The sequence below is a fragment of the Hesperophylax consimilis genome, chromosome 9 (genome assembly GCF_061612785.1).
Source record: "Hesperophylax consimilis isolate HC1 chromosome 9, BYU_Hcon_1.0, whole genome shotgun sequence".
Classification (NCBI taxonomy): domain Eukaryota; kingdom Metazoa; phylum Arthropoda; class Insecta; order Trichoptera; family Limnephilidae; genus Hesperophylax; species Hesperophylax consimilis.
Window position 1 is genome coordinate 20731404 of NC_142844.1, and position 23310 is coordinate 20754713.

A 23310-nucleotide genomic window follows, 5' to 3' on the forward strand; every position below is an offset into this window, starting at 1 on the left:
GCATTATTTGTACTCACTGGAGTTTTATAAAATGGTATCCTTATGGAATCGTTGAGCGCTTTTATAATTACTACACAGCGGCACGGCACAGCATGACGGCCTAACAGGCAAGCAAAATGAATGTGTATGAAAACTGAAGATTAATTTACCGTTAAAACGCGGACGATAAATTAAAAGTGTCTTCAAACAAATCCATACATTTTGCTTCCATGTGATGCCGTGCTATTGCCGCAGTAATTATACCCCTATTCCATAATTTTGAATAATATTAAGAGTGGTAGAATATTCAACAATAAACTTGAAGTGCAGGATTTAAACTTTGCAAATGTATATTTTTACACCATACTGAATAAGGAGAAGGTTTTTGAAGGAAAAACAACAGGTAATGTATACAACAATTTTATTTCACGCTTTGTCTTATAGTAAAAAAATATCATTGTTCACAAAACAATAAAAATGTATCAACAAAACAAGATTAAATATTATGATATGGTCATGGTGGTGGGGAGTACCTAAGACTTAAAAAATACACTAACAATAAATTAACTTTGGCAATATGGAAAAAGAAAATAAATAACTAAAGCTACTTTCAAAAGAGCGTTTATCGTTTTTCAACCATATAGAAATTAGGGTTTTGCTGATGTTGAACATTGTATTGGTTATAAGACTTTTTGTCGTCATTTACATCGAAAACTTCAGCATCTGGGTGATGGGGAGCTCCTTGATCAGCCATCATCTGGTTGATGTTGATATCATTGGACAGATCAATGGGCTCAACGTTGATATCGTTGGAGAAATCAAAGGGCTTAATGTTAACATCGTTGGTCTCAATGTCTGGAAGGGGCACGGCCATGTCCAGATCGCTGAAGCCCAACAACTGGGACATGGGTTTGTGGGAATTCAAATAGGTGTCTTCCGGCATATCTTCCATACGGAAATCTTCTCCAAATGTGGCAACGTCATCGTCCAACAGATTATTCTGGAAAATGTGCATGATGGTAAAAGTCACACAAAGTGCAGGGATGGAAGTGCAATTTAAATGTTAAGTTAAATTACAAATGAACATTTTTGTTTGCAGAAATTTGAAAAAATGTTTATGGTTGTTATTTACACACAATAAGAGAAAATGAAGTGAACTATTATAGACTTTGAATCGAAAATATTAACAAAACACTATACCATACACAGTAAAAACAAAATGTTTACACAGTTAGAATTAAAGAGTCAGAGTTAGAGGAAGCGGACAATTTGCTTTGGAGAAAAGAATAAAACTACCCACATGTTGTGATTAATGATTATTTGAAAGAAATATAATGAATTGTAGATTATAACCTATCCATAATGAGTTTAGAGCCTTTGTTTAATCCATTTACCACCTTCATAATATATTAATTAGTGTCTTATTTAATATTGACATACATATAGATTGATTAGATTTACAAATTATAATCTTGTGAATGTGATGAAAGTTTAGGAGCCATTTAGAAACAGAAATATTCAGAAACTAGTGCCCCCCTTTAGGAACATAAAAATAAACATTAAAACAGATTTTTTTTAGAACCATAATACGAGATAACAAAAATAGTAATTACATATTTATGATCGCATTTTAATGGGTGTATATTATGTACCCATAGTGACATTAATAAAGAGAAATAAATATATTAATCTCTAAATAATATAAAAACGATCACTATCCGCGTCTGTCAGTCTGTGCGCTTAGTTCTTCTAAACTACGCAGTGGATTTTTGTAGGGGTTTTCACTACCATTTAGAGAATTTCTTCTGGAACATTATTGCTAATACTGGCTAAACCATATGAGATACATCAAAATAATGTACTACGGAATTGTATATCTTAAAAGGTCTCGCAACCTCAAAACTATACCCCAAACCATTTATAAGGCCTCGAGTAACACCAATGAGCAATGTAATTGATAAATCAATGAAATGACGACTGACTTTTGAGTATGTTATGAAAAGCCTTAAATGTTAAATTAACAGGAAGAGGGGTGCAAGGAAAAGACAGGATTTTGTTACAAATTAATTATTGATTAATGATTAACGCTACAATAATAGTTAATTATTAAATGATTAAAGTTATAATTGTACAATTTACCATTCATAATACCATGCGAGGTTCAAGGTGAGGGGAAAATAAAACTCAAATAATTTTATAACAATTTTAATATAAAAATACTACTCAATATTTATTATAAATACATGCATAATAATAATAATGTAAAGGCACTATTATATTTACAAAAATACAATAACATAAATCCCTTACGGGCGGTTACATGCTTTTTAAGTATAAGTATCTACGCACTACTGAATCAATTACAATTAATAATAATTAATAATGTATTACTTTTAGGTGTTTGTATTAATATAATATTAAAATAATTGATTCTCAACATAGCTGATTAAGTATAGCGATAAGAAGACTTTAATTAAAACTACATCATGCTTTCTAGTCAACACGTTAATGCCATTACAATTTTATAAAAAAAAGCCAATAAGATAAGTAGGTATTAAATGGTTTAATGTTTAGGTTTCTGATCTACCTCTGGTTTGCCGCGGGGGATCTCGTTTGCCTCCACCAGCTCGGGGGAACTGTTCTCGTGGGTGTTCTTGGGGGTGGTGTCTTCTACTTCCTTGGCGTTCACAACTGGAAGAATGCACACAGAAAATTATGTACAGCACTCTCTGACTAATCTGCCACCCCGGAAACCGGGCAAATGTCCAATTAGTGAAAGCGGTGAAAGTTGCAGGTATTTTGTAAAAACTGTTTTATTGTAAAATTTGTATTTGCACTGGTTTAAAGTTAACACGCTAGGCAGACAAGATTTGTAGGAACCAATGCTTGCAGTCTGTGAAGCAGTCAACATCATCAGTTCAGCTAATATCAACACGAAAACGACTGACTGTGGCGACAAGTGCGTTAAGACTGAGGCAACCACATACATTTTAGCTAATTGCACTGGCTGCCTGCAGGCAAAAATCACCTTGTATCGGCAGGGTGATAGGGCGACTTGTGGCTGCCTAGTGCATTCCTAGCCTTAAGGTGTCATGTTTACGCATGCCAGAAGACTACATTTTGTAAACTTATTCAAACAAAACAAGGAGGCAGAACATAATGATCAGAAACAAATATAACAGTTACTAGAATACACATAGGACTAACCAAAATTAACCCTGGTGACTGGAAAAATGATCAGATCTAGCAAGTTAGACAGAGGCGTAGTAACTGAGTGTGTAACATCAAGATAACCTAACCTAACCTAACCCAACTCGTATAAATTTAATAGATTTTTCATTTTGATTTGACTGAGGATTGTACTCCTTCTACTATCCAGGGACCGGAGTACCGCGCTACCGACCTTGCCAGATGCCGATCGGATAGGACCGTCATTTATTTTGTTTATTAACTACCCTAATATCATCCGATTTCAGGGAAATGCACATACATCCATGTGTGTATGCGTGATTGACACCAAAAGTTGATAGAATGCATTGTCATCGATAACAATTCTATCTGCCGAGTTTCAGCTCCATCGGATGTCGGGAAGTAGGTTAATTTCCGCTTCCAAGATTTGCACTCATTCATTGCCGAAAACAAAAGTGAAATTCAGATAGATGTATTTAAAAAAAACGAGTGCGAATGCAAATAATGATATCTAATATAAAAAATATATGATTTTTCAAACATTTCAATACGTAATTATTAATCTACGCCTTAAATAAATTATCTTTATGTTTTGCACTTGACAAGATAAAGAGGGCAGAGGTTGGCTTATAAGAAAACAAAAGCATTTTTCTATATTTATTCAGTGGTGGTGTTATAATGAATGTTTACCTTCAACTTGGTGCTTGTTGTCGATCTTCTCCTCAGAGCTATCGCTGCTCTCATCAGAGGCTGGCCTCACATCGACAATGCGAATCTTGAAGAATGATCCACTGTCCTTTCCATCGTCTCCGTAAGTTGTCTCATTGACAGTCACCCTGTGGCCATTGATAACCTAGAAATTACATCAGAATATTGAATAAATAAGACAAATATTTTACAACACTGTCAAGATAATTCTTATGGGACAAGAAGAATTGGTTCAACTGGTTTGGATTTATGATTTTAACTATTTACTGGTTTATTTATGGTTAGCCCAATGATATACGCCATTATGTAAACTAGCAGACAACAACATTATAACTCGGTGATACAGCAGAAGTTATAATTTAAGGCATTCAATGGCAACTTGTGTGAATTTGACCTTGTGTCATAAATACATCTTAACCTAAGAATACTTATCTGCTAACTTTTCTCAAAAAATGTCAGCTATTGTACCAATTTGGAATTATGCGGAACTATAGACATAGTGAAACCATTGCCATACAGCGAGAAAAATATAATTTAATATGTACTGATATAATAATAATTATACAGCGCCCTTAGGGATTAAATCACTGTCAAGGAAAATTCAAGTTTATTGCTGCAATTAAATGGCATGTCATAATGACTTACAGAGATGTGCTTTATTTCAAATAAATCCATTTCAAATGGAAATGCAAAATGCAAAATGGGCATTTTCCATTTTGCATTTTAAATGCTTTTCTAAAAACCATTTTGCATTTTAAATGCTTTTCTCAATGCATTTTCCATTTTAAATGCTTTTTTGCAACATTCTTCCTACTATCTCCACTCATATTTTTTTCATAAGCCCCAAATATCAGTCGGTCCTCAACCTCACTATGAGAGATAATTTACATTTGTCAAGTTGCTCCCTGGTAGGAGCCCTGGTAATTAAGCGATACCATTACAAAAAATACTGAACATGGGGCCATGACGCTGTAATATTAAATGTTAGATAGCAGTTTCTATGTTTTTACGTTGGCAACATTAGTCCCGCGCAAATTTTTTGTGGTTTCATAATCTGTAGTCGTGGTGAGAGTGGTATATTTATGGTCGTGGTGTTTTTGGATTTACCATCATGTAATATGTTTGTTCTACATTGATGTCCATTATTAAATGACAAAATTGTTTAAAAATTCTATAATTATTTTAATTGTTTGACCTGAGAAACCATTTTGCATTTTCAATGCATTTTGAAAATAGGTATTTTGCATTTTGCATTTGAAATGCTTTACTAAAAACCATTTTGCATTTTCAAATGGAAAAGTTTTGACCCATTTCCATTTTGCATTTCAAATGGTTTTGGGTACCCATTTTGCACATCTCTGATGACTTATGTGGTAATGAATTGGTAGTGATGTAAAATAAAATATTTACATACAAAGTTAAAGGAGTTCTATTGAATTAAACAATTAACAATAAGTAAAAAGGTAACATAGGCTGCAGTAATTTAAGGTGAAAAAGAGTGTTAAAATCAATTAGGATACCAGGAGGCCAGGAAGTCAGAGAGGTAGATGATTGAAGTATTTATGTTTGTGTTACCTTTGTGGTGGAAGTTGTATTTCCCTTTCCCTCTGCGACTTCCTTCCAATCACCATTGTCGACTGGCAGCCTGTGCAAGACTTGGCTCATCTGGTCATGAAGGCGCTTCATCATATCTACAAAATAACGGGAATAATTCAATTATTAAAGACAATATTAATGATTCTCAAATGAAAAATGTGAAACTTTGGACAGAAAAAGTTTTAGCCGCATCTAGGAATTGAACATAATTTTTTAACTCTATTAAACTTCGACTGAGAGCTTCATTTTCTTAGTGCACATTTTTGGCTGCTATCTTTTATGAATGATTGCTAAACAACTAGAATAAATGCGATCTAGATAGTGTTTTAGATAAATTTATCCATTTTTATTTTAATGTGCAACTTCTTCTACTAGTAAATAAAATGACACGAGATCTTGGGTTCTATTCCTAGTTGTGACCGTTATCTTTTTATTTTTCTGTGTCTTGTATCTTTTTCAATAACATTGTTTTTGTTTAGAAAAATAATGTTTATACAGCTGACACAAACTCACTTTAAGCACTTAATGCTGGCTATTATTTTTTTTCTTGAATGTGACAAAAAAATATCTGTTGGTTTTGATACAATTCTGATAACAATCTATATAAATATAAATAAAAATGTAAATGTTTGCTTGTTCAAAATCTCAAATCTCCCAAAGTTCTTCACCGATTGCTTTGAAATTTTGACGCAATGTTACATTCGTGACAAGTAAAATCATGATATTTTTTAAATCAGCACCATCTGTAGGACATTAAAGCAACATGCGCCATTGTTTCTATATCTGCAGAGATAGACTTAGCCACAGCAACGCGTGGCGGGGTACCGCTAGTATCTTACTAAAATGATATAACAATGAAACAACGAAAAGAAGGCACCACCAGAATCGCTTGTCAAAAGTGCTTGCTTAAATTGATGACATTATTTTTCATGCTCGTCTTAATAAATTAGGTGATTAAAGAATTAAAAATAATGAAAAGACAATAACGGGAATACATATATTTAAAAAAATACTACCATTATAGGATTAGTATGTTCGCCTGGGGGTATGTGACAATCAACCAAAAGTTAGAACATTTTAACATGCTATCGCCATCTAATTGACAAGTTGTGAATTTTTTTATGAGATGCCACATCTAGCAGTTTATACATCAATGGCTTTTGCACATCATTATCACAGATTCATGAATCATGATAACATATTTTGAAGAGAACATACCGTCCATGCCAGTCATGAAGCCAGAGAAAGGGTTTCCGAAGGGATTGAAGAAGTACGGTCCGGGGTAACCTGTGTCCACCACTCCATCGTCCAGGTCAAACACATCTTGTTGGCCCTCGAGGGGGACGATCACCACCTCAGCATCGGGGTTCTTGCTCTTCTTGTCCACTGCAAAGGAAAGTACAACGTTATTAAAAAAGAAATTTTATTTCACAAATTAATTAATTACTTCACATGACAGAGATTGATTTCAAGTAGGTACTTAAGGTGATGCCATACGTAGTAATGCAAAATCATGTGTTTTTGGTTTGAATATTTGATTGCCTAGAAATGTTTCAGATGCTTTAATTAAATACTGCGAGTAGAATACATCTTGGCCTTTGAAATAATCGAGTATTTTTTAGATAAGTCTTTTTATAAGCCAAGAAAAAAATAATGTATAAGGCTTATGAAAACTGCTTTAAAGTTCAAATCTCCTACTTACGAACCCACTTTCGGTTATGATTTTATTGTATAATGTGACAAATTAAGTTATTTATAAAATGATCGGAAAAAAAAAAATATTTATGCCTGAACATCCACAAAATAAAATAAAAGGCACTTTTTGGCCATGTTTTTTTCTTGCATAAATCAAAACAGGCGGATGGTGTTAAGCGGGAATTTAAACCTTATCGCCATCTACGTAAGGGGTGTTATTGATAGCGGCTCGATTTAAAATATCACACGACGTAGTGCATCGCCTTAAGTAATTTTAGTTAATTAGGTAGGAGACTTGAAAATACACTTCTTAGGTGTTTTGAATGTTACTCATACTGGGTGTATCAGCATGTACCCGAACAATTACATGCTTTCATGATGAATACATGAACGATCTCGAGTGCTCCCAACCGTCTGGAGCCAGTGAGACTATGGCATCCCCGATCGGGGTATGTTGTGAGGCTGAAGGTAGTGGTGAGGGGAACAAACGTGGGTAAGTACCTAGCTATTCAGATCTGGTCACCAAACACGGCCAAAGCCATTTCAAGCAACGTTTCAATTCTGAATGGTGGTCTTACACCATGGCAATACTGAGAGTATCTTCCACTCTGGAACGTGCCGAAATTATAATATATATTATTTTAAATACGTAATTTGTGATGCAACACAAATTAATCAAATAAAATTTACTTGCGCAAGCAGGAATTTGAACCTGCGATCTCCGGCTAGCTTTACCCCTCGACTCAATTGAAAAAATAAATTCCATCACACTTAGTACCGAGTACGCGGGGCACGTGATATGCACACCGTCCAGCAGTTTCACACAGACGAGACAGAGCAGGCGTCACGTGATCCGTTATACCACAAAATCTACTCCAAATGTGGTGCAGATTCACCAGTTACCCACTTGTACTACGAGTTTCCAGACACCGTGTAGACTTAAAGTAGAGTGTCTGTGGGTTGTGGTTATTTTTTGTACAAAATCTACATAGTTTTATTCCGAGATTGATGAAAATTTACACCTTAAAAATGGGAGGAATTTTTACGAGATTTCGAAAAACCACCTCAACCCCTTAAAGCTGAATTTTGCATTAAGGTGCTTCTTGATGAAACTTTGCACACTTCAAAATAACAGGAAAATTACTGACTACATCTGATTTCGAAAAACTCTACTTATAGCCCGGAAAAGACCGTGGACATCACCTGGTTTTATTTATTTTTTTGTTACAGGCATATTTTTAAAAATATACCTAAACGTTTATTACTCTTCAAGTATCGAAAATAGTTTTATTTTATTTACATAGCGTTTCGAGTGATTTATTTTCATAAAATCAGTTTTCCCGCGGTTTTTCACTAGACAAAATATTAAAAAAAAAACGAATGGTGCATCAACTGTATTTTTGTACGTGTTAATTTGGTAACCGGTAGGTACACCTGTTTTAAATTAATATTACAAACATATGTCCATTTAACAGGAGGGTAAGAAAAATAATAAAAACATCAAAGTGTAATACAATTTACACAATACGTATATGTATGATGCCTATAATAATAATATATTAAATTGTAGGCATCATAGGCTAGCCAGCCTAGCTACTAGCTACCGGTAATCAGTATGTACCTACACGTCGTTATGCACGGATATAATTCATTTTTATTAACAGAGTTTCTAGAATGATGATTCACGTGAAAGTTGTAAACAATAATTATTTATGCATTCGTTCTAAATCAGTTCACCAACGAATGCCCCCCATATAAACACATGATGGGTAATGTGTATATGATTTATTTATTACTTTTGCTATTAATTCGCTACAGGCAAATAATTCTAAATGAATGTGAAGGCACAAAGAAAAGAGGTTTTTACGTAATGTCCAGGAACGCACTGAACGGAAATTGTGTTGCTCTGAGTAAGCGATTATGAAAAAATAAGTAACGTAATCTTCGATATACATTATTAATACACATGACGCAATAAAAAAAATCAGGTATAAAGAAATATCAGTCCACTAGTATGTTGGATTAATGCTGACTTGTAGAGATTTAACCATAAATAAACCGATTTACCCCATAAAGAAAATGAAAATAATTTGTATTAATTGTTGCCATTAAATTTAATAGAAATAGGCAGGTACCTACGCACTCGCGTTTTAAGAAAAAAATAGATAATATTCAACGCCATCTTTTATTTTAAAAGATGGCGGTGATTATATTACATTGATCCATACTTCTATGATCATCTACGAATTTATCGAGTATGTGCCAAAAAAGTTACCAGTTTAACATTTTTTTTTAAAAGTACCTATTGCTAACTCCGAGATTCATATTGTTACACTGTTAAAATATGGTTCAGGAAATCGACGATGATTCCAATGCGAATCCACTTGGATTGAGCACTCGGTTGAAATAATAATAGGTGTAATTTGGAGATTCTATTGTTATTTTGCGATTGATACGTGATTACGCGATTTGTTTGGTGACATTGATGACGGTGCAAATAACATTTCACCGGAGCCGGCCCCATTGTTCGAATGCTCGGATACCTACATAATTGCCCATAGTTATGCTGAATGTGAATACTGACCGGGGTATAAACAATATACTATATTCAGTGTCGAGAACAGTAAGCAATAGTTAGTAGTTAGTAACTAAATTATAGTTTATTTGACACCAGACAGTAGAGAATATTTAAAATGGATGGAGCTTTGAAATATCAATCGTTATCTCGTATAAGAAAAAATAATGGTGAAATTCCGGTGAAGCCGGGAAGATACTACTAGATACTACCTATAATAATACAAATACTAACTAACTAGAGAACAACTTCGAATCGACTAATTATCTTCATTTTAACGCAATACCCAATTAATTGATAAAATATACCAATTAAAAATATATATTTTATTATTCTTCTGGCAACACCTATCTGAATGAAAAAAACAAAGCCAGATAACATTATTGCTATTTCGAATATTTCAGGCTAAATGGTAATTAATGTATTTGTGCAATAATATATTATTATACAAACTGGATAATATTATTTAGGACAGTTCAGAGAACTTGATATGGAATTTAAATTATACAAATACTGACCAAAAAGTGCTTAATTTATGATTTGAACATAATTATACCGGCTTTTTGAATTTACTAATCGAGAGTGAAATATGGAAGCAGAGTCTAAAAATTCTTGATTACAGAGTACCTATTTCCATTAACAGTACATCATTAATATACACGCATTTTACTGATAAAAAACCAAATAAATTTACGAATGGTAATAGTACTTCATTCAAGCAAAGAGTGAGTATGTACTTTTTACTGCTTGCAGGTTTTTTGCACAATGTAATGTTTATGGAAAATGAGCGCATTGATTAATAAATTTGCTACGCAACAACTGTTTTAATAATAAGTATAATGGGGGCATTTTAGTATACCTGCCTACGAACATAATTTTAATTTACCTACTAAACAAGGAGAAAGAAAAACAAAGGAAAATTATTAGAAAAACTTTGGTTTGAGGTAAGTAGGTACCGAGAGAAATTACGTCGCTGGTAGGTGTACCTACTGTAGCACAAAAAATGTTTGTACCCTATTTCCTACATTTTATTTTATTGTTCAGGTAGGTAACTAAAAAATGACGCCCCTCATTGGTAGGTAACAGAAACAGATCTAAAAATATCTTCTTTTAAAAACCACAACAACTCATTTATTTGCAATTCAAATACCTTGTCGGCGAATGAAGGTAAACATCATGCTTGTGATTCTTGGAATGATCGAGAATAATACGGATAGATTCATGAATGCGCTCAGCGGATGATGATTGGTTTAATTTCACCCGGATCTTTTAAGAATTAAAAAAAGTACCTACATGGATGTTCCAAAAAAAAGTATTAGTTAATTTCTCATGCATGCGGGTGGTCATGTAAATGTGAGGTGTAAAAAAATAACCTACCTGGAATCGCAGCATATAAAAATATATATTATGCGTATCAAAGTCTGAGTTGTATTAGATTCTAGTTAGATAGTGATGAAAACAAGAAGGCTAGAGTTTGACTAAAGATTATTATAGTATTTATTACCATTAAACACTAAACATAAATTCACGTGGAATATTTAACGAGATTTCTGGTCGCGGAACGTACATTCAGATTTGAGGGATTAATAAAAAGGCAAAGATTTTGATTATCGATGGATGATACGAAATTGAACATTACATTGGTACAATAAAGAAAATGCTACAAAAATATTATATACATTGGGCGGTTTGGGCATCCCTGTAAATAAAGATAATTATTCGGGATCGCTGGCCACGCTTAATACGATTTTTTTTAAATAAAACATTTTGATTCCCCATAATTAGGTACCTACTATAAAAGGCAACTATCTGTATTTAGGATTTTTTTTTCAATTAAGTAAAATGAAAATTCGCTTGTATTGGATGACAGTAATTTACAATAATTTTATTAAGCTTGGCCAGCGATACCAAATATTTACCTAAATGAATTATAGCCAATAACAATAGTATTTATTTATATGTAAATGCTTTTATGAAGAGATGGGCTTTGAGTTTCACTTTTATAGGGTTAAGTACTCTACTGTTGGAGATGGATGCATACTTTGAAGATGTATGATGTCTGTTATAAATCTGGGATTATTTTCCAACTAACCTGGGACACAAGCCGCAACGGCGACGAGAGCGAACACGCAAACAAATTGAAAGCTCTTCATTTTCACTGCACAATGTAAAAGTTGCTAATAATTATTGAATAATAATATCACCAAAACAACAACGGGTATTTCAACAACACTACCGGAGCACTCACTGACCGATTCGGATTTGAGAATTCGTCTGACAAGTCGAGGCGTCCCCACCTTCCATATATACTCGAGTCAATATTGTGCCGGATTGTGCGGCCAATAGCGGCCATTTTGCGAACCAATCCAGAGCCACAAAACTGTGTGACGTAGTACGATGCTGTTTTCTTGGCGGGGATTTAAAACGAGTGTCGGCGCAGTATTCTGTTAACAAAAAAGTTATTTTATTTTAAAAGTTATTTCGAGTTAAAGAACTGCAACAGAATATTATGAAATTCCTAATAATATTTATGTTATAGTCGATACAGATCTATAAAAAACACACACAAGATATCTGAGCAGTCGGCGACCTTGGCGCTATTATAAAATACATGTCGATATTAGTGTTAGTTTTAGCTGATTTTCAAAAATTATTGTTTATTATCATTACATAAATTAAACACGATAACAATTGACTTATTGAATCAAAACCCACGTCTGTGAAAACAGCATAATATTATAGCCTGAATCACCAGGTTGATAATACAAACTTACAATTAAAGTTTATACATAGATAAAGCCATATAAATATTAACAGACAAAGAAAGTGTTCATATTTTATGCATTAGTGTGTAGTAAATAAATTTAGGTATTTTTCAGTATCCTGTCCCCTACAAAACTGGTTCTGTTTTAGTGTTGAAAGGTGAAATTAATCACAAAAAAGTAAGGCGATTTTGGATATCATATGTCTTTTCCTGTCGTTTTTCATTTTCAAATTACGGCGTACGCAAGTAAATTTTAATTCAATTATATGCCGATCAAATTTTTTCTACAATTCTAGCGTCAAAAAGGAGGTTGACGAAAATGAGTCACCGTCATCGCCAAAGAATCAAAAATGTCTCCGGATTCAAACATTTCATTTGTAAAATAATAAGCTTTGTTAAATTATAAAATAAATAAATTTATTAAAGGTAAAGATGAAACCAGATTCCTGAAGAACTCATATTCAAATGCTATAAGATGTATAAATCTCCTACTGTAAGATCATGTTGAAAAAAAATACCACGTAGGTCGGTATGACTAAAAATTCACATTTTAGGAGCAAAGTTCACTCTGGATCTATTTAGGGACTTTTAAAGTGGTCATCATTATTTGACATCACGGGAAGTGTGATGCTTTTTCGGGATGACAACATTGTCAATTATCACGTCAACATCATGTCAACATTATGTCGTCACTATTTAGACATTACGTACAAGTCTGTTGTCACTTTCCATAAATAGAAACCATTTGTGACCAGCCCCTCTGCCTTGCTATAAATACCACAATTATATATCGGTTTATTTAGATCAGAGATGACAAATAATTTTACGTAGCCATTTTGCGTTTGGCGTCTGCCTACCGATGAACCGACATTACGGATATTAAAATGACTCGGTGTTCCGAGTGTGAATCAATAGGATGTTCAGAAGCATGGCAGTTTCAGACCCTGACTTAGGTTTTTTGCCAAGCCACAGAAGCGTCTTTAAATAGCATTAGCAATTCATTCAGATCTTGAAGCATATGTGACAAAATTGTATTCATAGTTAGTGTGTAACAATTGTAATCGCTCGCAATACATTCCCCAACGGTGGTATGGCAATAGACCAAACCAACATATATATTATGAGGTTATATCGCTCGTCTGCAACTAGCGATAGTAGTAATAGTAGAATTTAGAAGTAATAGAAATTGTAATATAGACTAATCGCTTTTTAAAAAAATATTGTGGCATGCGTGAGCGTAAGGTGACCATACGTTCCCTCTTGAACCGGACCGTACTGTTTCCGGGATCCCGCGCTGTCCCACAGACGAGGAAAGTCCCCCGGAAATGTCCCGTTTATGGTAGGGTAGGAGAGTTCCTCGGAAATGACACCGGAAATGTCATGCTGGACGCGGAAATGTCCGGTTTTCTCAATATATTAAAAAAAACAGATTTCAATACAGATGGATGTCGACAGTGGCTTTGGAGGAACTAGTACCTACCCAAAACATTTTGAATGTTGTGGAAATTTGATATGTACCTAAGTACTTACGTCGTATCTAACCGTAACCAATTGTAATGAAGGTACCTTCAACTATTTTTAGCTTGACCTTTCTTCTTTTTATTTAGGCAGTAGGTACTAGGTACACGTCGAAGCAAGAATAGAATATAGTCGAACACCAAAGAGGCTTCTGACATCTACTTAGTACTACTAGGACGAAGGAGCTATGCGAGGCCCAAGCCTAGGGTTGGTGGAGGCAAACACCGTACACGGACAAAACTTTTTTTTTCAACAACAACTGATAAAAAATATTAATAATTTATCATAAATCTGGTCAAATTATTCGTATTCCCGTTGAAAACGGGACTGCAAACCCCTAACGAATGAATTGACAGATTTCCTAACAAACTGTTAGTAAAACACGTATGTGTTATGAGGATGTCGGAACACGTGTTCATAAAATAAAAAATTCTAATAGTTTCGCATTTCGTCATTATATTTATCAGGATAAGCGTAGCTGCATGAATAAGTGTGCCGATATATACAAGTATATTATAAAATGGAATGCCATCACGTTTTTAACAGAATGTTTCTCCGTACAGCGTTAGACACGAGGAACTGGAGGGAAATATCAGGATTCCGGAAGGTATGGAGTTGGAGTTTCCTGGAGGTAGTCAAGACTCTCCAAGCTGAAGATTAAAACAAATGTGTAAGTAATTTAATGTCACAAATACAAGTGATAAATTCATTATTACAGCCATTGATGTAATTACAGCACTATGTCCGATGCTACATATTTCGCATAAAACTGACGTGATCTTGGGTTCAGGAAATGAAGCTACTAATTCCAACATCCTGACTTAAGTACCTCTTATCTCGTTCTCCCACAACCATTTGCATTTTCATTTAGCCCATCTGGGAGATGGCGTATTTACAAAGGAAATGCCTTGAGCGATGGAGGTTTTCGGGCGTTCAGTTTGGGATTCGCCCGCTCTCATTCAAAAAATCATACTTCCGAATATTAATAAATACTCATATATACAGGGTGTCCGGAGGTAAAGTGCACTAACTTCGAGGGGTGATTCTGCATGATTTTAGAAGTAGATCTAAGTAAGTAAGGCAGTTTTTAGGTCAAAAAAGTTGAATTGTTTGTATGTGGAAAATAAATATTCTTCTATGGAAAAATATTTTAGCATGGGGGAAAAAAGTTGATATTTAAAAAAAAGTTAACCATTTTTTTTACTTCTACTATCATTTAGAATCACCTCCCGAATGTAGTGCACTTTACCCCCGGAAACCCTGCATAAATTGCTTACTGTGGTGTAAAGCCAATGAATCCACTTATATTTTATCGTTTATCCTCTATCTGTAGCTTTTATAAATTTTATTTTTTAATCACAAAAAAAAATTTGGCAAAACCGTCTACCTTAATTTAGGCACTAGCCATGGCTTGTAGGTACCCACTCTTAGTATCGCACTAATAAAATACCACCATTCGCAATCCAAAGGTTCCTCACCTTCCTCTTACATATCTACTTCTATCCCCACTCCCTTCAGCCTCACAACATATTTTCCCCAATTCCCCATTCCCCAATTCCCAATTCCCCAATCCCGCTGGCTCCCGCTGTTGGGTATCATACGCCATTTTCACATAAAATTCAACAGTTCTGTAATACCTAGTTGCACAAACTTATGATGACGCTTAGATGACTGTTTCCCGTTCTTATAATGGGTAACTACTTATTAACTACTACTACTTTAACTACTTCTGTCAATAACAGTGTTATGTATCTATTCCAATTTGTCAAAAAGGCATAACTGTTTTTGCATTATCACCGATATTTAACGATCAAACAAAAAAAAAATATTTCAATCTGTATAAACAGAATTGTGTATTAAAAGCGACGTGTTTTTTTTACAAGTTCAACCTATTTTAATGATTGCCAAGAGATGGTAATTTTCTGGTCGCATCTATATACGCCGTCGGACAATGCATTTAAAAATGAGTTATAATGACAAAGTGACTTATTCTGAGGTTTTTATATCATAATATTTTGTAGTTAACTTGTTTCATTAAGTTTATTCATATTATGTAGTTTACTTGTGTTATTATTTATTTCAATATCAACGGTATAAAATATACCATATACAATAAATTATAAACAGTGACATCAGAAAATATACAATTAACAGAAACTCTAGATGGATATAAAAAGTTATGTCAATATTATAAATTATTTTCACTAAATTATTGATGGTTTTTTTTTTTTTTTTTTAAGTGAATACCTCACAAGAGTCCCAACTGCTCCCGTCTGGAGCCAGTGAGACTATGGCATTCCCAATTGGGGGATGTTGTGAGGCTGAAGGTAAGTGGGGAAGGAAAGAGGAAGGTGGGGAAGTACCTGGCTATTCAGATCTAGTCACTAAACACGGCTAAAGCCATTTGGAGCAACGTTTCAATTCTGAATGGTGGTCTTACACCAGGGCGATACTGGTAGTATCTTCCACTCTGGAACGTGCCGCAAATATACTATATATTATTTTAATTAATTTTTAATTAATTAATTGTGAAATAACACAAATTAATCAAATAAAATTTATTTGCGCACGCCGGGTTCGAACCCGCGACCTTCGGAATGGCAGTCCAATGCGTTACCACTGGACTATGCCGGCCGTCAAAATATACGTATACTTATAATCCAGTAGATCCCTACCGGGATGGTAGAATACTATTTCAGTAGATACTTCCGAGGTGGTAGAACACTACTATTCCAGTTGACAATATTGTTATATGTTTTCCTTACTATTCCTTATTTCTTGTGATATTGGCATCATATACACCGACATAAAAAAATAATTAAAAATATACATACCATCTATAAAAAAACTCCCCAATGTAAGCTGTACAGATGAAATTACAGCAATTATAAAATCATTTGTGTTGTCATTATATGTAGGTAGGTACGTGCAATTTCAAACTAACTCCAAATAAAACAAAGACTCGAAGTTTTTACAACTCTTCAAATAAAATCCAGGGTAGTTGTCAGGATCCAAACAATATGATAATTTTTGTCTTTGTTGAGAAAAAAAGGATGTTTTATCCTAATTACTTTAATGAAGCTCAGTTTTTAATCTTATATATTTTGTTTGGTCTTCTATTCAAACTTATATATTTTTGCAATGCGTTGGGAATCAATCAATGCGTTGGGGACTACAAGTCAAATGCGTAGATACATCATAACACAACGAGGATAAGTTAAAATTTTTAAATAAACTTGTTCTGAACCCGAACAGCCAAAATATTAACCTACCTCTTTAACACTACCCCACCCACATATAACTTAGGGTGCAATAAATTATAACCTTGGCCCTGGCCTAACAATTTTTGTAAGAATTCCATAACAATGACGTAAGTGTATTGTTCTACTAAATAGGTAACATCTTTCTAGTCACGGACAGTGAGCTTAACCCAAAATTACTCTGTTTATCTCCGCAAGCATTTTTCTACCGAAAACCTCAAGGTTTTTATGTTTTGTATTTTTTATACACCAGATTACAAAATTCCGTTACGAAAATAACAATACGAAAAAATACGGAACTTAAAAATGCAATTCAGTGTGCGGGCACGTCTGGCAGACGTAGGTATTTTTGGACTGTTTTTGTTTGTCCAAAACGTGATGTTATTTAAACCGAGAAGAGGCAAAGTGCAGCGAAGATTGAATCCGTCATCGAATTGATTGATCCGTGGAAATGTTCCACGAATCAATCAACCGTGGAATATCTTCCAGATCTTCTTTTGAGATGGAAAAAATGCAATCATCTCGAGAAGATACAAATAATGATGGCGCAATAAATCTACCTGTGATGTTATCCCTTTTGAAGCAATCATAATTGACGGTTTCATACGAAACTGATGCATTTCTAAGGAAATGTAATTAGTTTTATATTGAATCTAATGTATTATCACGTTCATTATTATTATATTCTGAATAAATACATACTATATATAAAAAATATTAGGTACTGTAATTATTAGGTACACCTGCAGGTAGTTGGCAAAGTTTTTACTGTAGCTCCCAAATAGGGCGCTGAACGTCACTTTTAAGGTTTCTAACGCAAAGCAATACATCAAATAAATAAAATATCCGTAAGTTCTATATGTATACGGGCAGAAAAAGTGGATAGTTTCCAACAACGAACATTCTTACTGTAGTGTTTTACATCCTATGTAAAATACGTACCGCAGTTTTAAGTACAACGCTCGACAGTAACTGCACATATTACATACATTTTTAGTAAAAATTCTTTCGTAATCTCAGAGTTTTTTTCAGAATAATTCAGTCAGTTTCTGAATTTTTAAAATTGTTCCGCTGTTTAAGGACGGGTTGTTTCGGAGAACTTGAACAATTCTTCAAATTTCAAAGTTAATTTTCAAGTTCTGTGAAAGATATTTTTAAGTTCTGTTTTTATTTCAGTTCTGTCAAGCAATTAGCCTATAATGATATAATAACAGAATTTGAATAGGACCTTCACAGAACCCGTAAATGAACGTTGAAATTTGATGAATTGTTCAAATTCTCCGAAACAACCCGTCCTAAAAGTAGCATGGACATATCAGACGGTTTTTTATTCTGTCATTTCAGCAGAATCAAACCGGAACAAGCCTGTCAAGAGAAGATATTCAGAGGGTGCGACGTTCATTTGAAATTCGTATTTTTTGCATATTTTATCACGAATAACTGGGAGATGGGTGTAATTCCTTCAACCAGAAAGTAGGAATAACTGGGAGATGGGTGTAATTCCATCAACCAGAAAGCAGGAAAAACTTGGAGATGGGTGTAATTCCATCAACCAGAAAGTAGGAATAACTGGGAGATGGGTGTAATTCCATCAACTTGAAAGAAGGAATTACACGCTTTCGTTGTATTATTTTCTAAAAGGTGATCAAAAATCCCCCCGCAAAAGGGCATTAATTAATAAATACAAAAGCGAAACTAAGGAATGAACGAACTATATTTAAAATACTTAGTTAAGTACATAGTATTTTGTATTCCCAAAATCTAGAAAAGCGAACAGGCCAATAATGACAAATTGGTTGAGCCCTTACTCCGTAGCTTGATGGTCTACAAGTTTGACTTTACTTTGAAGCTTTGAAGTTACGGGTTCAATTCTTATCTCGGTGCAAAAATATAAAAAATTGATTAATAAGTTCGATAAATCCAACAAAATGGTTTTATGGCTGTCGTACGGAATATTTAACACGAGTTGCGTTGATGTTTTCAGTGGTTTTAGGAATATTCAACGCCCACAATTCACCGCAACAAATGGATAAAATAAAATGTCTGAATGGTGCTAAGGACTGATTGTGTTACATTAAAATAGTAACGAGTTTATCGAACCTAACCTAACCTGATCTAACACAGCCTAACCCAACAAAACCTAACTTTAACCTTACTAAATCTAATCTAAATTAACCTAAACAACCAAATCCAACCTAACTTGACCGAGAGAACTGTTACCTACCTATTTTATTTTAATATTTGGCTATTATTAAAAAAAAAACACTTTACACAGTGAAATACAATCAATGACAAACAATTTTCCCGGCGGTGGATTTTTTACGGTGAGCTTACCTCGTGTTGAATAATACGTGGCCTACGAATGTGTTTTATGTGAGTTACCTATGTGGTTCACAGAGAGTAAATAATTAGACCCTTTCCCACGCTTTGAAAGAAAAGCTAAGTAAATATACACAAAATTCAAGCATATTCTAATTAAAATAAATATTTTTTCGGCAACTAAATGCTTAAAAACTTCTCGAGCCAGGTCTATACTTCAATGCGATTTATACATTAAACAGCTGACATTAACCTCAAAGCATCCGAGTTTTTTTCAAATCTGATTTATAAAATTCCAACTTTAGTTTCGATTTACTCGAAAACAAAAGTTCAAATTTAAAAAAGCTATCCCACTAAATCGAATCCAAATTTTATGTATTTTTACCATTTTCTGTTTCTCCTACGAGTTTCCATACACCGTGTATCATGACGGAACATTACAGGCCCCAAGGCGAGAGTAAAAATATACAGAGACTTACATAATTATTATCGTTTCGTTAATTATTATCTGTTTGTAATATGACTGCCTCCATGGTCGAAGGGTATGACTCTTATCTATGGTTAAAATCCCGGCGTGCGAAGGGGAAAATAAATTTTATGAATTAGTGATATTTCACAATTTATTCATTTAAAATAATTTATAATACACTTGCGGCACGTTCCAGATTGGAAGATACTCTCAGTATCTCCATGGTGTAACACCACCATTAAGAATTGGAAGTATTGCTTGAAATGGCTTTAGCCGCGTTTTTTGACCAGATCTGAATAACCAGGTACCCCCCATTACCTCCAGCCTCACAACATACCTCTCAAAACATATCTCACTAGCTTCAGACGGTTGAGAGCAGTTGGGACCCCTGTGCGATATTCACATAAATAAAAATAGTAGCTACAATGTCTAGTTTACACTTTGTTAGTGTTTCAATACTCCATTTAAAAAAAGATATTTCGAAGCTCCATGACATGATGGACATGAAGTTGCCTGACGAAAATAATGCGAAACAATTTTTCATGACAATTAGAAGTTGGAGAGTTTTTCGCTGCTGATTTTTCACTTTGTAAGAAAGTTATTTTAGTGAAAATCCATTAAGGCGAAGCTTAATGCCAAATCACTATTTTGATTAATCTTTATAACGAATTGGTGTACATTATGAATATCAAAACATATGCCTTAGATAAATTGAAGGTTTTCGAAGAAGAATACAAATAAAAAAATAAATTACTCAATAAAAATTTTAAATGTAAACTACTAAAAAAAAAAATTATTTCAATAGAAATGTATGAACGCGTAAAGGAAACAACTCTTTTACGGTATTATAGCTAAGATTATGTGTGACAGTTTCACTGGATTAACTTTTTTGCTTTCTGTTTTATGCTTGAAATCGAACGTTTCTAGACTCCGTTTGTCAAGCGATTGTAATGCCTATTACCTACGATATAAGGTATACCAAGAATATACACATTTTTGGCTTATAGCTTCCTCTTAAGTTCATGAATATAATAACATCAACAACAACAAGTACATAAAATGATACTAGGCAGTAGTGTTTTCAGTTACGTATTATTTTGAAGGTAATGTCGATGACTCCTGAAGCCATGAGTTCGATCTTGAAGTCGGTCAAGCGTGAAGTTTAACAGTTGACTCATTTATTTCACTATTATTTATGTAAATATAAATAATGCCAACTGATTTAACGAATTCTAGGCATGATTTTACTGTTTTGTTTCCGTCTGGTGACGGGGATAAAGATTTTACTGTTTTGTTTCCGTCTGGTGACGGGGATAAGGATTTTTCTGTTTTGTTTCCGTCTGGTGACGGGGATAAAGATTTTACTGTTTTGTTTCCGTCTGGTGACGGGGATAAGGATTTTTCTGTTTTGTTTCCGTCTGGTGACGGGGATAAAGATTTTACTGTTTTGTTTCCGTCTGGTGACGGGGATAAAGATTTTAAATGTGAAAAAATTGTCAGGATTTTCTTCAAGGAACTGACCTAGGCAATGATAATATTAATTATTAAAATTAATAAGTTCTAACTGGTCCCAAAGAAAAATATCGGGTGTGCAAATTGATAACTTTGCATAAGAGCTGTTTAAAATATATATTTTTAATAAAATAAATAGGGGTCTATGTAAATATTACAAGGCAAAACGGATAAAAATGTGTATTGCTGATTTATTAAAATCAAGTTAAAAACGTTTTGGCAGACCTCTTCTTAAATAAATATTAGTACATTTAGAATATATCGGATAACGTGTTCATGCAGCTACGCTTATTCTGATAAATATAATGACGAAATGCGAAAATTATTATGAATACGTACAAACATCCTCAACACATTCGTGTTTTACTGATCAGTTCAGGAAATCTGTCAATTAATTCATCAAATGCCCGCAGTGCCGTTTTCAACAGGAATACGATAAATTTGACCAGATTTTTAATTAATCAGCAATATTTCATATCAGTAAGTTTTCTCCGTGTAGGTACTTTATTATATCTTAAAATAAAAAATGTTGCGTTAAACTTTAATCACGCAGAAATGAAACTAAACACATTAGAAAGGAAAACTAAAACAGCTCAAATGCAATATTATCAATTTGCACGTTCGACATTGTTCGTCGGGACTAAAGATAATAGAATTATATTATCTTATATAACTACACATTGGTTCCTTCAATTTTCTGATGCTTTTGCTGATCTCTGAGCTGATTTTTGTAAACTGGTGATGTTCGGGAAAGCAACGAAGAGTGATTATAGCAAAGTATATAAATATTTATTGTCTCCTCGAGATGGCAGTTCTATTGTTAAAAGTGGCCAGCCATGTAAGTGTTACGCAGCGTTTAGATAGTTTCTTTGTTGCGACAAAATCGTCTACATAATACACTGGCGAGCTGTGAAAACGGACACTGACACTGAATTGAGTTAATTTATTATTATTTATAATAATAATCTGATGGTATCTATTGATAAATCTGTCACTCTATACATTTTAACTGAATTGACTCAATCTTCTCTTTAGCCTCTTGGAAAATTCTGCAAACACCGACTTCGACACCGTTTCTCAAAACATGAGAAATGCTGATAAGTTTCTTTTGCATTACATGGGCGATAATATGGTTAAAGTTCAAATGAGTTATATTTCTTCTCACTGACCTAGGTTTACATCTAAGTTTTTAGATTCTCACGGCCAAAAGCATTTTTGTTGTTTGTTTTTGGGGTGTTATGCCGTGTTGCGCTAACTCCTTCTTTAGCCGACGTTTCGGACAGCGTTGCAGTGTCCATCATCAGGGCAGATCCGGTAGATCCGAAGATGTGTAGATGTGAAGATCTTCGGATCTACCGGATCTGCCCTGATGATGGACACTGCAACGCTGTCCGAAACGTCGGCTAAAGAAGGAGTTAGCGCAACACGGCATAACACCCCAAAAACAAACAACAAAAATAGGTTTACATCAGTTGTTATCAGAACTCTATGGATTCCTAGCCCTGCTTTGTTGGACTTTTTTTATTAGCGGCATTTACGATTTTCCTTATTACTTACTCCTTATCAGCCATCGAACATTCCATACTATAAAAAAACTTTTTCTATGAATTCCAGATCCATCACTCACTTGTGTATTTTGTTAGTACCTACCTGCATACACAATAATAGTATGAACCCAGTTAGGACCAGTAGCAACAAGTAATAAATGGTGACGTGTGCCTCGTAC

At 34.0% G+C, this 23310-nt stretch overlaps 1 protein-coding gene across 1 annotated transcript; it reads right to left on the reverse strand.

Annotated features, from left to right (window-relative positions):
- Window positions 1-383: 383 nt before the first annotated feature.
- LOC149421052 (uncharacterized) lies at window positions 384-12037 on the reverse strand. The gene is made up of 6 exons (XM_089635763.1): window positions 11835-12037; window positions 6691-6858; window positions 5452-5567; window positions 3859-4021; window positions 2567-2670; window positions 384-979 (listed from the first exon to the last, which is right to left on the reverse strand). Exons 1-6 carry the CDS (start codon window positions 11893-11895, stop codon window positions 602-604), a joined length of 990 nt encoding a protein of 329 aa, XP_089491889.1. The 5' UTR covers window positions 11896-12037; the 3' UTR covers window positions 384-601.
- Window positions 12038-23310: the final 11273 nt, after the last annotated feature.